At 42.2% G+C, this 15,149-nt stretch overlaps 1 protein-coding gene across 3 annotated transcripts in view; it reads left to right on the top strand.

The window, feature by feature from the left end:
• The window catches only part of RPA1 (replication protein A1), a 74,558-nt gene extending 60,037 nt beyond the window's left edge, over positions 1–14,521 (top strand). For all 3 annotated transcript variants that reach the window (XM_042915523.1, XM_042915524.1, XM_042915525.1), the window contains 6 exons: positions 349–497; positions 2,685–2,817; positions 6,115–6,291; positions 8,507–8,614; positions 11,906–11,992; positions 13,505–14,521. In XM_042915523.1, the coding sequence (XP_042771457.1) occupies positions 349–497; positions 2,685–2,817; positions 6,115–6,291; positions 8,507–8,614; positions 11,906–11,992; positions 13,505–13,612 (762 nt within the window). In that variant the 3' untranslated portion in view covers positions 13,613–14,521. The remainder of the gene's footprint in view (positions 1–348; positions 498–2,684; positions 2,818–6,114; positions 6,292–8,506; positions 8,615–11,905; positions 11,993–13,504) is intronic.
• The last annotated feature ends 628 nt before the right edge of the window (positions 14,522–15,149 follow it).

Raw genomic sequence — 15,149 nt, 5'->3', positions numbered from 1 at the left:
AAAAAAAAAAAGAGTTGTGGGGCCTTGGCCATGTAGGCCCTTCCTAATGAAGGATTGAGCTGTCTAGGGAATATTTGAAATTCTTTATTCGATTTACTTTTGTGAGGTATGCTATGATTTAAGTTTTATACAGAGAGGTGATCTTTCTTCTAACCCTAGGTTAGTTTTAATGTATCTTTGAACAGATTCCTGTGAGTGAGGTTAACTTGGATAGACTCCATGTACTATTTTATTGCATTTATTCTACTATTGACTGTGTTCCTTGTTTTCTATAAACATGTTCTGTGTGTTCTTCCTGACAGTGACACCTGTTCACTGTATTTGATTGGTGTTTTTGTTGTTACCCAGGCTGATAGATTTGATGGTTCTAGACAACCTGTGATGGCTATCAAAGGAGCCAGAGTTTCTGATTTTGGTGGACGGAGCCTCTCTGTACTGTCTTCAAGCACGGTCATTGTGAATCCTGACATCCCGGAGGCCTATAAGCTTCGTGGATGGTAGGTATTTTGGGGCTAAACCAAGGGGTCATTTGAGCCCGGCCTTTGAGAAGAAGTGGCTCTTTTGGTTCTTATGATCAGTATGTGAGCTGTCTGCAGAACAGAGGGCTTTGTTACCGAATGGAGCAGTTCCTCTATTTCTCGGAGGCATTATGCCTTCTGAGAGGATGGCTTTAAAGCCCTTAAACTGACAAGCCTGTAATCCCATGACAAACCCAGAGATTCCGGAGGAGGCAGTTAGCATGGACGTGCCGCATGCTGACCTCTATCCTGCCAAAGTAGGGTGGGGCCAGGCTGTTCCAGCCGGGACCCGAGGGACCGTAAGCTAAAGCCAGCTTTCTTGCCTAGGTTTAAAGCTGTGGGCTTCTGTGGTGTGGGCAAAGAGTGTACTTCCCCGTTCTGTCCAGTTGTTGGTGCTGAGCACATCTTCCGGTGTGTTCACTGGACTCTGATAAAGTGCAGTGGAAACAGTGGGCTCTTGTTGGCACTGCCTTGTTATTCCCAGGCACTCGGATGAGAGCCTGTTAAGATTGCACTCTATCTGGCTTTTTAGGGTGTTAAAACTCTGCCTTTAAAGAGCACTTCAAACTGAAACATAGTGTGCAAGAATTGATGTGGTCAGGGAAAAACACTTTAGCTTGAGCTTAAATAATTTGTGTAGCTGTAGTCCCAGGGGATTGTATTGGTTTCCACCTATGTCTTAGGGTTTTAGTGATTAAACAATTCGCTCCTGTGACATACTTCTCACTTTTATTTTGAGTGTAATGTGAACCAGTAGTAGCACTAGTGTTTGAGTAGTTTCATGAAACATCTACTAGAGTGTTCGTGACACTTAAGCCAGCCTCCTGAGTATGGTCCACACGTATCTGTATTTAGCTATTCTGGTAGCTGGCATTGCATTATAAGGCAGGTCCCGCTCATAGTCTGACCAGAAATAACCACAGCTGTGGTCTGTCCTTCTCGCTTGATTTTCTTTCAGGCTCTAGAGCTTGACCCCAGGTTAATGGCATGCCCACATTAAGGTCTTCATATTTTACTTGTCACTAACAGTGATCCTGGTCAACATAAAAAGACACGGCTGTCTGCAGAATAAAATAACCTGCCGTTGATCAAAGAGAAGTTCACTGCACACACCCCACCTAGGCATGGGTTGGAGATGTTTGATCTTGGTTGTAACAATGTGGAGGGGTTTTTGTTGTTTTCTTTTCTTTTTTCCAATGTGGAATTTTTTTATTGTAAGAAGGGCTGCTTCAGTCTTTGCTCTGCTGATTCCTGATGAGCTATCTTTGGTGGCAAATGTCTCCTTGGAGTTTTTGAAACCGTTAACTGGTGTAGATAGTGGTGAAATGGATTTATGGACCTTGCTGTGCTTCTGTGACGGATTTAGCCGCTTCCCTGACAGAATGTGAAGGCAGTTGTCTGCAGCTTAGGGCGGCACCCATTCTGTGACATGGTCCCTTTTTAAGGAGCCTGCTCTCTCTGTGGTTAGCTTTCACTTATCCTCCTTTTAGATGACATTGGCATGTTTTTAATCTCAGACTGACTCCTCCCTCCCTCAAGTATGTTTCTGAGCCGTTTTCCTTCATGTCAGCTGATATGTGTTCAGGAAATATAATCAGTTTTAATCATAATGCAACACAAATTAATGTTAATTTTAATATTGGCATAGGTAGAACCTCACTAAGATAAATCTACAAGAAAATAGATAATATCTTAAATTACTTCGGGTTACGTAATCTTTAGATTCTCTATCAGGCTTATAAGATCTTTTACCATGAAATTTTTTTTTTCCCACAAAAAACGTGACAGTCAATATGCTGACTGTCACTTTCTATACTGATACAGTTCAGTGATGATAAAAATGTGGCTACTTGCTGAGAATGAGCATCAGTAGCCTAAAGAACTGTGTATAACAGATGCTAATTTAAGAAAAAGTTCTGTGATATTCTGGCACTGTCTTTCTTGACCACTGGGGGGCATCAGAGCAATTGAGATGAAAAGAGGTCATTCACTTCCTGCAGTTGGCTTAAGATACAAGGAGGAACATAATCATTTCAGCCCATGTGACCACGACCTATGAATGTAGGACAGGTGGGGGGGGCTAGTGAATAGCCTCTGATGTCTAGAAACAAGTAGCATATTCAATAAGTATAATAAAGTACCTGTTGTTCTTTGTTTATTTTTCAGGTTTGACTCTGAAGGACAAGCCTTAGATGGTGTTTCCATCTCTGATCTAAAGAGTGGAGGAACAGGAGGTAGCAACACCAACTGGAAAACTCTATATGAGGCTAAATCAGAGAACCTAGGCCATGGTGACAAGGTAGCCCACATTCCTAACTTTCTTCACAAAAGCATATAGAGTGTGCGGAAGGATGAGTTTTCCAACCTGATTTCTGGTACCACCTGTCAGACATTCATTCAGAGCTGTGATTCTTACCTGGAGGTCTGACCAGAGCATGGCGTGACAGTTGAGAATCACCAGAGTGAGGGAGTCGTGCTTACTAATAGGCTATGTCATATCCCTCAGGTATCCTGCGGCAGAAAAACATTAGAAACTCTGACTTAGAAAAAAAAAAAAAAAAAAGAAACTCTGACTTAGAGAGTTAATTCTTAGAGGGATCCTGATGAAGTGGTAATAACTTCGGGTCTATGTTTGTGTTTGCTGATTGTGCCTACAAGTTGAAGTGCCCACACACCAAGAAGGTGGGTTTTGAGGTTATAGCTAACACTGAGCACTAGTCAGGCTCAGGGTCAGACATCAGGCAGTTCACACGTGCCCTCACTGGCTGTACAGTATTAAACTCTCACGGGCTGAGATTTTGCCACTGTTCTCTGATGGGAATCGGCTCTGGTATTTGATTTTAGTTGCAGCTTCCTTTCAATGTTTGTATGTAATGACTCTCTTCCTGTCTTGATCTAAACCTGTATTCTGCCAGCAGTTCATTATTTAAGTCATTTATTTCTCCTTTATGCTCCCCAAAAGAGCAATTCCTACTTTTATTGTTTTCATATTATATAATACAGTTTTTATTCCTTTCCCCCTTGTTTCGCTATACTCCCTTATCCCTCATTGTCGTCAACGGCATCTGATGATGCTGTCATATGGCATCTTGAGACTTAAACATGAGACAGATAGGTATTGTCTTGTCATAGGAACAGCCACTCTTCAGGTTCTCTTTTCCCAATTTTCTTCTTAGATCTACAGGTAGACTGTGTGTAATAAATCAGGCCTGTGGGCACCTGGCTGGCTCAGTCAGAAGAGCAGGTGACTCTTGATCTTGGGTCCTACATTGGGTGTAGAGATTACTTTAAAAAAAAAGAAAGAAAGAAAAAGAAATCAGGGACGCTTGGGTGGCTCGGTCAGTTAAGCATCTGATTCTTGATATCAGCTCAGGTCATGATCTTATGGTTGTGGGATTGAGCCCACGTTGGGCTCTGCGCTCATAGCACATAACCTGCTTGGGATTCTCTCTCTCTCCTTCCCTCTCTGCCCCTCCCTCTCTCTCTGCCTCTCTCTCTGTCTGTCTCTCCCTCCCTCTGTCTGTCCCTCCCTCCCTCACAGTAAGTAAGCATTAAAAAGAAGAAGAGGAAGAAGAAAAGAAAAATCATGCCTGGAGAGTACCCATTTGTACCTAAACTTTATTTTTTTAATTTTTTTTTAATGTTTATTTTTGAGAGAGAGAGAGTGCGAGCAGGGGAGGGACAGAGAGAGAGGGAGACACAGAATCCAAAGCAGGCTCCAGGCTCCAGGCTCTGAGCTGTCAGCACAGAGCCCGATGCGAGGCTCGAACCCACGAACCATGAGATCGTGACCTGAGCCAAAGTTAGACACTTAACTGACTGAGCCACCCAGGCTCCCCTGTACCTGTACTTTAAAGTCATGAATTGGGGCGCCTGGGTGGCTCAGTCAGTTAAGCGTCCGACTTCGGCTCAGGTCATGATCTCGCGGTCCGTGAGTTCAAGCCCCGCGTCGGGCTCTGTGCTGACTGCTCAGAGCCTGGAGCCTGTTTCAGATTCTGTGTCTCCCTCTCTCTGACCCTCCCCCGTTCATGCTCTGTCTCTCTCTGTCTCAAAAATAAATAAACGTTAAAAAAAAAAAATTTTTTTAAATAAATAAATAAAGTCATGAATTGAATCTGGACCTTACCTAAAAATACAGAAAATTCTATAGGCATTCTCCTAGGAGACTTATTTTCTCTAGAGCCTTCTAGATAGAGGGCTCAACAAATCTCTTTAAATACCCATATTATTGGGTTTTGCCTTCTTTGTTCTAAGACATTGGGAAGCCCCAGAGATTGCTGACCTGGCTCCAAATTCAGAGTACACCCTGAGGAAACTGCTCACCCCTCAAAATTACTTACCCTGTATCCTTTCTGTGAGAGTTAAAAAGCAAAACCAGTAACAACAACATAAAAGTCCAAGCACATGACTTAGTCCTTTGCTACATTTACTTATCAGTGATTTCTCCACCCGGATGGCTTAGACCAGGGGTTGACACACAGCCGCATGTGCTCATTTGCATATTGTGTGTGGATGCTTCTGTGCCACAGCAGCAGAGTTGAGTAGCTGCAACAGGGACTCTGACCAAAAGGCTCGTAAAGCCTAAAGTATTTCCCGTCTGGCTTTCTACAGAAAACGTTTGCCACTGTGACCTAGACAAAGATGAAGGTGACTCCAGGCCCCAGAAACCACTACTATCGTTCTTAATGTGGGAGGATGGTTGAACATCGCTGCACTAGATTTTCCTGCCTTGCGCTGTATTTCCTAGATGTTAACCTTTGGAGGGTCAGAGGAACGGGAGATACAAATCTGTGTCTCCTGACGTCTTTATTTTTCATATAGTCTTTTTCTGTTTTTAATTAATTTAGTCTACTTTAGGATTCACTTTTCTCATTAAGGAATAATGTGCTTTATTATTATTATTATTATTATTATTATTATTATTATTATTTTCATGTCTAATTTTGAGAGAGAGAGTGCGAGCTGGGGAGGGCAGAGAGAGAGGGAGACACAAAATCCAAAGCAGGCCCAGGCTCTGAGCTGTCAGCACAGAGCCTGACTGCGGGGCTCAAACTCACAAACCTGGAGATTTTGACGCAATCCGAAGTCGGACTGAGCCTAGTCACCCTAGGAATAATCTGCTTTAAAGCTTAGTTTATGGGGTGCCTGGGTGGCTCAGTCGGTTAAGTGTCCGACTTCAGCTCAGGTCACGATCTCGCAGTCCGTGAGTTCGAGCCCCACGTCGGGCTCTGGGTTGATGGCTCAGAGCCTGGAGCCTGCTTCTGATTCTGTGTCTCCCTCTCTCTCTGCCCCTCCCCCATTCATGCTCTGTCTCTCTCTGTCTCAAAAATAAATAAACGTTAAAAAAAATTTAAAAAAGATAAATAAAAAAAATAAATAAATCTTAGTTTATTACCTTTGTAGGTTTTGCAGTCCGCACAAGTGATTTCAGAAACTATAGCATGAATCGTTCCCTGTAATCACATTGTGATCTTAAGGATTCATATATGTGAACACTTACCACTTATATATCAGGGCAAGCTTGGGCTGCCCCTGAGTCCCTCTTGGACGTAGGCCCTGTGTTCCAGGTCTCTCATGTCACTCTTTTCTCCTGAAGGCCGACTATTTTAGCTGTGTGGCGACAGTTGTGTTTCTTCGCAAAGAGAACTGTATGTATCAAGCCTGCCCAGCTCAGGACTGCTTTAAGAAAGTGATTGATCAACAGAATGGATTGTACCGCTGTGAGAAGTGTGATAGTGAATTTCCCAGCTTCAAGTACCGCATGATCCTGTCAGTAAGTAAAATGGGTAGTTGAGACACTGTAGTGTTTCTCGAGTCCCTACCACGTGCCCACCCGCCACGGTAGAGACGAGGGCCAAAACAAGATCTCTTGTGGTAGGAAGCCTGCAGACGAGTAAGTGCTAAAGAGCTTCTTATTCTACAAGAACAAAAGTAAGGGGCCTTTCGCTCAACTGAATAGCAGTCTGTTTTCTCCTACTAAAAGCTTTTTTTCATACCAGAGAGTTGCATTTAGATGCCCAGCTGATTTTAGTTGCTGTGCATGTAGTACAATTACAACATTGGTGACACTCTCCTGCTAACTGTTATGAAGATAAATTAATTTGAAATGGCATTTCTGGAGAGCAGTAATTATACAGCCAATGCGTATATTTAGTTATTTTTCTTGTAGATAATCTATTCCTCTTAGCCCTCGGTAGAGCTGACTTCTCGGGAATGTGACTGTGTGCTGATGTGGGAGTGTGGCTTTTTTGCATTGTAAGAATTGTTTCTTTCGGTTTTAAAACTTTTAAAGTGAAGGGTGTGCTTTAAAAAAATGATAATACTGAATGATAATAAAGGTATAAGAAAAATAGGCATTCTCCTATTTTTCTAGAAGGTGATTTGGCAGGAACATATCAGGAGCCTTAAAAATATTTATGTTTTCTGGCACATTAAACACTTGGAGAGAATTTCTTCCAAGAAATCATCAGAGATGTTACAGTTGTGTAAAGTTATCTGTTACTCTGTTATGTTGAAAAGTTCAATACAACTTAACTTCCTTAATATTATAGTGGTTAATTCCGTTATTTTATCTGTGGAGTGGAATACCACGCAAGCATCAGAATTTGCCATTTATTTGACAGTTTTCCACAGTTAAAGTATTTGAAGATGACATGAATAAATGTTCAGGTTATTAATTGAAAATGGCAAATTTTAAATCATATGTTCGATATAGTCTTGAGGTATGTACACACACAGAAAACAGACTTGAGCGGGCAAATGCCATACTGTTGATAGAAGTTATTTCTGGTTGATTTCTAGTTTCTTCTGCATTTTCCTTTTTTTTTTTCCCCCTGCAGTGAAAACTCTTGTGATAGAAAAAAATTTTTTTTAATCTTTTCAGATAAAAAAAAAAGATTTTACTTGTCCTTTCTATATTCTAATTGCCCCTCAAAATGTTAGTTCAGCAGGAAAGTTCTACATTTAAGCTTTATATTCCTGTAAACCATAAACTCCATCGAACGAGAATGGAGAAGGTTGTCTAGATGGCTGATCAGCCTTTCTGTGAGGCTCGTAGATAGTGGAACCCCAGGGCACTGGTTTCACAAGGTGCGGACCCAGCGTGTTCCCTTCGTTGTGCCATTCTCAACCCTGTTGAGGGTGCTCTGCCTCTAGGATTCTGGCACGCGGTAAGCAGACTGTAGGTGTGAACTGGGATGAGACACATTCTCTTGTGTATGTGAGTGTTTGTAACTTTTCTTGTCCCCTTACTTTTCCATCATAACTTTGATAGTAAAGCTCCATGTATATGCCAAGTGAAAATGTAGACTCATCAAATGACACCTTAAAAAAAAACCCAAAAAAACTGTGCTTTCTTATTTCTACTAAGACTTTTACTTCAGCAAATGGATTCTTTGTGATCCACTTTCTTCCTTGACTCTCCCCTATTTAATTTTACATCATGGTCCAATTGGAGACAGTTGATCCAAGCTCATTTCTTTTGCTAGGCAAGTTTGGCCACTGGAGGAAGGCCCCTGACTCAGGCTTTTAAATAGTCTGGGGTGCTCAGCAGTGACTGAGAATTGCCTTATAGAACCAGTGACTGAAGAATGTACAGCTTGAAATGCAGAGAACCTGTCCTCACTCATTGGAGGCTCATTCAGAACCTTTAGTCCAGAGGCCATTGCGGCTGGAGGGGAAGGAACTAAGTCCAGGGTGCCTGGATTCCATGTCTGCAGGAGAGTTTAGTTGGGTTGTTATCTCCACTGAGATCTGAAACCACATACCCACAGCATATCGTGTTCCTGCTGTGATCCAGACTTATGTTTTAAATTCTTTCTTTGATATTTTTCACACTCTTTGGAAAGAATATAGCATATGTGGTAGTAATGGGGTTTTTTCCCCCTGGGAATTATTTTAATGAATGGAAAAAGTTAATCTTCTAGTCTCCTGAGTGTGTCTTCCTTTTATTATTTCTTTGCTAAATTAATATGTAATGTGTTTTTTAGGCAAATATTGCTGATTTTCAAGAGAATCAGTGGGTCACCTGTTTCCAGGAGTCTGCGGAGGCCATCATTGGACAAACCACTGCTTATATTGGGGAGTTAAAAGAGAAGGTTGGTCCCTCTTTTATTATTAGTGTAACAGTTGCCAATAACACCCTTTTGCTCTTTAAGTTTTTTAAATTTCTCTTGGGTGTTGTATATAGTTTCTCAGTCTGATGATTATTTGAGACTCATCTGATTCTGTCAAATTTGTCCACTTTGGGTGTACCAACAATGAGGTAATCAGGCAATGTATATAAAAGTGTTTCAAGGGTGCCTGGGTGGCTCAGCAGAGTATGCAACTCTTGATCTCAGGGTTGTGAGTTCAAGCCCCATGTTGGGTGTGGAGCCTACTTTAAAAAAAAAAAAAATTAAAAAGTAAGTGCTTTAAAAGCAGCTTTTTACAAGTGTAAACCACTTATTTCTCCTGTTACTGTTAGCACACAAAAGTTGGTGTGCCCTCAGTCACTTGACATCTTCTGAAGAAACCTGAAGTACAGATGTGCCCTTTTAACATACACCATCCTGAAAAGTTGAGTCAAATCCTGGTTTAAATTCAGATAGAAGGTACTTGCTACTTTAGGTCTTCAGATGGAATTTTATGAAGTAACTTACTTTCATAAGGTAACTCTATGTTTCATTTTGATAAATCCTTATTTTCACATATTTGGTTTATTTAATGTAGGGAATAGATTACTAATTATGCTAAATGTAGGAAAGATACTTAGATAAAATGTGTAAAGATGACCAATGAAAGCTGTGTTTTCTGGGCCCTACAAATTAGCATCTATCCGTGTATTTTTCTCCGACTTCTTCCAGATTGGTTAGAATACTTGTAAAAACCACTAAGAATAAAGATTTGTCATTTGTTTTGGCACATTTTTCTCTTATTCTTTCCTATCTTCAGTTCTGTCCATTCGGCTCCCCCCTACACACCTCTTTTTTAAATTGTTTGTGAGATCTCTGAAAATAATGCCAACAAGCCCTTTTATAGAAATAACTGGAATTGACTTTAAAATATGATGGTGTCTTTTATCTGTTTTGCCTGGTTCTTTATTTTCATATCAGATTTTAAGGCTTGAGGCAGCTTTTCAGGGTTTTTTATGAGCTTATTACATTTGACTGTTTTTACTGCTGGTGAATGAGGACATATAGAAACTCTTCCCTCAGGAACCATGATGTTCTTGGAGTATGCACTCCAGCCTTTCCCTAATCTTAGAAGAATAATGACAGCTGATTTAATTTTCTTAGGATTTAACACATTGTTTTATTTACATATCTGAAGGCCCAGAGGACTGCAAATTTATTTTATGCGCATTTATATGCATTAAATACTTTCTGTGATCCCTCTCTGTTTACCAGACTTTTTTTTTTTTTTTTCTTTAAATAAGTGTAATTAGTGGGCACCTGGCTGGCCCAGTCTGGTGGAGCCTGTGACTCTTGATCTTTGGGGTTGTGAGTTCAAGCCCCACACTGGGTATAGAGATTACTTTAAAAAAAGGTGGGGGGGGGGGCAGTGGTGCCTGGGCAGCTCAATTGGTTAAGAGTCCGACTTCAGCTCAGGTCATGATCTCATGGTTCATGAGTTCGAGCCCCACGTTGAGCTCTGTACTGACAGCTCAGAGCATGGAGCCTGCTTCAGATTCTGTGTCCTTCCTGCCCCCCCGCCCCCAACTCATACTCTCGCTCAAAAATAAACATTAAAAATTTTTTAAAAAAACAAAAAGGGAGGGGCACCTGGGTGGCTCAGCTGGTTATGTGTCCGACCCTTGATTTCAGGTCAGGTCATGACTCATGAGATCGAGCCCGGCATCAGACTCCATGCTGTTAGCATGGAGCCTGCCTGGGATTCTCTCTCTCCCTTTCTCCGCCCACCTCCCTCCCTCCCTCCCTCCCTCTCTCTCTCTCTCAAAATAAATAAATAAAATTTTTTTAAAGGTACAAAAGTTTAAATAGTATTTGAGGGGTAAGATAAAGAAGGAGAGAACTGTTTTTCATACTTTCCCTAGTCTTTACCCACCCCACCTCCCTGGCTTCATTTGCTCACAAATCTCTGTAAATGTAGAGGTTTAAATCATGTATGGCAACTTGAGCTTTTTTCTTACTGTCCCCTCCCCCCCCCATTCTTAATTTACCATGAACATGCTGAGCCTCAGATGTATTTCATCACAAACTTTTTTTTTTTTAAGTTTATTTATTTATTTTGAGGGATGGAGGGCAGAGGGAGAGAAAGAATCCCAAGCAGGCTACACACTCAGGACAGAACCTGAGGTAGGGCTCAAACCCACCAACCCTGAGATTATGACCTGAGCTGAAATCAAGAGTCAGACGCTCAATGAACTGAGCCACCCAGGTGCCCCTATTCCATCACAAACTTTTAAAGTTTAGAAGTGTGCTTTTTGGGGGGCGCCTAGGTGGTTCAGTTGGTTAAGTGTCTGACTTCTGCTCAGGTCATGATGTCTCAGTTTGTGGGTTCGAGCCCCGCGTCAGGCTCTGTGCTGACAGCTCAGAGCCTGGAGTCTGCTTCTGATTCTGTGTCTCCCTCTCTCTGCCCCTCCCCAGCTCACATTCTGTCTCTCTGTCTCTCTCTCTCTCTCTCAAAAATAAATAAACATTTAAAAAAAATTTTTAAGTGTTTTTTGGGTTTTGTTTTGTTATATTATGTTGAAATATGCATAACCTAAAATTTACCATTTTTAAGTATAAGTTCAGTGCATGCATTAAATAGTAACTCCATTTCCCCTTCCCCCAGCCCCTGGCAACCATTCTTCCTTTTTTTTTTTTTTTTTTTTTTAATGTTTATTTGTTTTTGAGGATCTGACAGAGGATCTGAAGTGGGCTCTGTGCTGACAGCAGAGAGCCTGATGTGAGGCTCAAACTCATGAGCCGTGAGATCATGACCTGAGCTGAAGTCAGACGCTTAACAGACTGAGCCACCCAGGCGTCCCCCCACTCCCTACCGGCAGCCATTCTACTTTCTGTCTCTCTTACTTTGACTACTGTAGGTAGAGTATTTTAATTGTTTTAATAAAATTCTACCCAAACAGTTTTATGTAATGAAATATCGCCTTTAGATCAGTCATTCCTATTCAAACCACTGGGGGTAATTTTTTTTTTTTTTTTTTTTTTGAGAGAGATTTTTCTCAAAAGTCTTTTCAAAACTCTTTTTTAAAAACAAAATCCTAAAGATTTTATTTTTAAGTAATCTCTACACCTAATGTGGGGCTTGAACCTACACCCCCAAGATCAGGAGTCACACGCTCTTCCAACTGAGCCAGCCAGGCGCCCCTTCAAAAATCTTAATAGATATTTTCAAATGGTCTGGTAGCTTCCATGCCTAAAGTTTTACATTTGTTTTTGCAGAATGAGCAAGCATTTGAGGAAGTTTTCCAGAATGCCAACTTCCGAACTTTCATATTCAAGATCAGGGTGAAACTAGAGACCTACAATGTAAGTGAGGCCACCTGGGATGCAGGCGGGCTAGCAGTGGGAAGCTACTGTTTGTCACCCACAACAACAGTGCAGTGACAGCTGTCACATCATTGCTTGCTGTGTGCCAGACTCAGTACTAAGTGCCCTGCGTTTATCACTCCTCGAGTCTGCCCAGCACTGAGGTACTGTTATTATCTCCATTTTCAGAGGAATAACCTAACTTAGAGAGGTTGAGGGTTTTGTCCAGTGTCTAGCATCTGGGGAGAAAATGCTTATGGTCCTTTCAGTTAAAACCTGGGGGTTTTTGTTTATGTATTGACAAAGAATGGTAAGGTGTTTAGTGGATTCACATCTTCCATGAGGTTTAAGCTCCAAAGTTAGTGTATGAAACAAAGAACACACATAGTTAAAATTACCTTGAAAATTCCTTTAAGTTGCCTGTAGCATCATATAATTGTATAGTCATAATATAACAGCATTTATTGGTCACTTATTATCTGCCAGTTACTGTCCTACACCTTTTACTGTATATAGCATCTCACTTGGTCCTGCCAGTAACCTGGATGTATAGGAACTATTGTTATCCCTGTTTTACCACTGAGAAACTGTAGGCTTACAGAGAACAAGTCATTTGCCCAAGTCCTGTGCCAGCACGTGGCAGAACTAAGATTCCAGCCCCCAGCTTCAGAGCTTTGTTCTTAACTCTGCTTATAAATCGGACTAGTGATTACTGAGCACACACACTAGAGCGTGTGAGCCCCTGCACTACACTGTGTATCCTTTCTGGGTATCACATCGTGCTTCCTCTAAAGACACTGCACAGTCCTGATGAACGAGTGAGGAGGAGGCTTCTGAAAACATCTCTGCTTATTTTGGGGTTTCCCCATTCTTTTTCACTATTAGACCTTAACCCTGATGGATGTATTCTGCTAACAGATGTGTTCGTTTCTATGGGCATTAAATGAGTAGGAAGGCAAATGTCTGATAGAGTGTCTGAGGTGAGATCCAGGGGCCATTTGAAGGGTCATTCAGCCTCTCATGGTATGGACGGGAAGGTGAGGCACAGAGAGGTGGTCTGTTGCAGAGCCGAGATGGGACCCAGGCCAGGTGTCCCTCCTCTGCCTCAGGTGCCTTTGCTTTCACACCGCTTGCAGAACTAACTGTGTAGCTTTAAGCGCCTCACTCATCGTCTCGGGGCTCCTGTTACCACCTTGGCAAAGAAAATAAATCGGCCTTGATAAGCCCGCTTAGGTCCATCCCATTTGGATTCTAGGTTTCTGAGTGCTCGGGAGCATGAGGGAAGGATGAGGGAAGGAGAGGGGCTTCTCCCCACTCTCCCAGCCCCAGAATTCTGGACTTGGCTCTCACTTGTGACTTTTTCTGTATTGGAATTACTGAACACTAAATCCAGCATGCCTCTGTGTTTTCTCCTGCCGGGATCATTGAAACCTCTAAAGCAAAGGGGGTTATCACCACTGCTCCATGCCACGGGCTTTCCTTCGTTTACGAACTGCTTTTCTCTTCTCAAAGGATGAGTCTCGAATTAAGGCCACTGTGATGGACGTGAAGCCCGTGGACTACAGAGAATATGGCAGAAGGCTGATCATGAACATCAAGAGAAACGCACTGATGATGTGAGCAGAGCAGTGCTGATTGGGCGGAAGTTTGAAAAAGCAGAGTTGAAATGAAACAGACTCCTTCCCGCAGTCCCCCCCCCCCAACCCCCCTTGTGACAATTCCACATTAGCTCCCCAGTGCATAGAGCCTCTCTGCGGCGGACTAGGCGCTTCCTCTCTCAGGCGCATCTTGGAACCCACTGGTAGGCAAAGGACAGTGTGCTCAGGTGGCTGAGGTGTAAACTGTGTCAGACCTAGCGGGTCAGCTGGCGGGAGGTGTAGTGCCAGTCCCTCTGTCTTGAGGCTTTTGTCAGTGATATTAAGATTTCATTATCTTCAAGCAGGAATTATGTCAGAAGTAATTGACCCTAAATCTGCAGACAGTGAAATAAATTATGTAACTTGGGTTTCCGCCTCTCCAGTGGTGACACCTTCACAACTTGGGTTCCTTCTCTGGAGGGAGAGCCGAAAAGTGGCTGTGCGGAACCTGTATTTTAGTGTGTCTTTCTAGAATTCAAAGGCTTTCCTTTCTAGAGGTGCCACAGAGTTGTTAATGCTTGGAATGGCAATAGGGTAGAATTATTAATCAAAGACATGTCTTTTATATCTGAAGAATATCCTTCCTTCGGGGTTTAATAGATGAGTCAGATGGGTCTGATATTAATCAAAATTGTCTCTTCTGAGGAAGGCTGATAAGCATTGACTTGCTGTCCCCCAGGGACATCCAGGCAACTACAAAGCATTGCTTTAGTTTTTACTTCAATTAATGTTGCAGTTTGGTTGGCGAATGTATACTTTTTCTACCTGTACATATTTTTTGCATTTGTAGGTTTCATTTCTTGATTAAAGCTATGTTAAATAGAAGGGATTTTGAAGGAAGAAGCTCTTTGTTTCCCCCTGCTTTGTTTTAATAAACAGAAGCTTCTCTGTGTGTGAATCCTACTTTCTTTGAATGCAAAGGGTTCTTGTAACTGGAAAGCAATTAATTAGCCTTCATAATAAATGTTCACTTGGGGGAGATGTTAACTCATTACAGACTCACAGATTAGTCCAAAGCGTAGAGATCATTCTTCCTAATGTTTGCAACCCTAAGATGCATCTTTAAAAGAGTGAAAAAACTAGAAACAAAAAGCCATTGTACCCAGGAATGCCGATGATCTGGCACTTTGGGATTTTATTGATGTTTACACAGCAGTCTAACACCAACCAGGCTTTGAAATGTGTACAGACAGTGAGCCAGTAAGAAAACAGTAATTATGCGACTGAGCTTTTCAGTCAGCGAGAGCATGCTTGCTCTGTGTGTTCCTAATCATATTAATTATCTATCCGGTTGCCGCGACCCACCACTTGGCATTTGCTGCACATCCCTCCCCGAGCACCCAGGCAGTGTTGCAGGCAGCCTGCAGCGGGAGGACCTGGTTTTTGATTCGTGCCGGTGAGGCGTATGGCGGCTCTCTGTGGAGGTGGAGAACGAGGCTGTCCTGTCGGTCTCATCTTTACCTGTCCTCTTTTGGGAGGAAGCGGCCAGCTCTAGGCGAGATGACTCCTGTTCCTCAGCA

Source organism: Panthera leo, chromosome E1 (assembly GCF_018350215.1).
Source record: "Panthera leo isolate Ple1 chromosome E1, P.leo_Ple1_pat1.1, whole genome shotgun sequence".
Lineage (NCBI taxonomy): Eukaryota > Metazoa > Chordata > Mammalia > Carnivora > Felidae > Panthera > Panthera leo.
The sequence above is the reverse complement of the archived record's forward strand: the minus strand, read 5'-3'. Positions and strand labels throughout refer to the sequence as shown.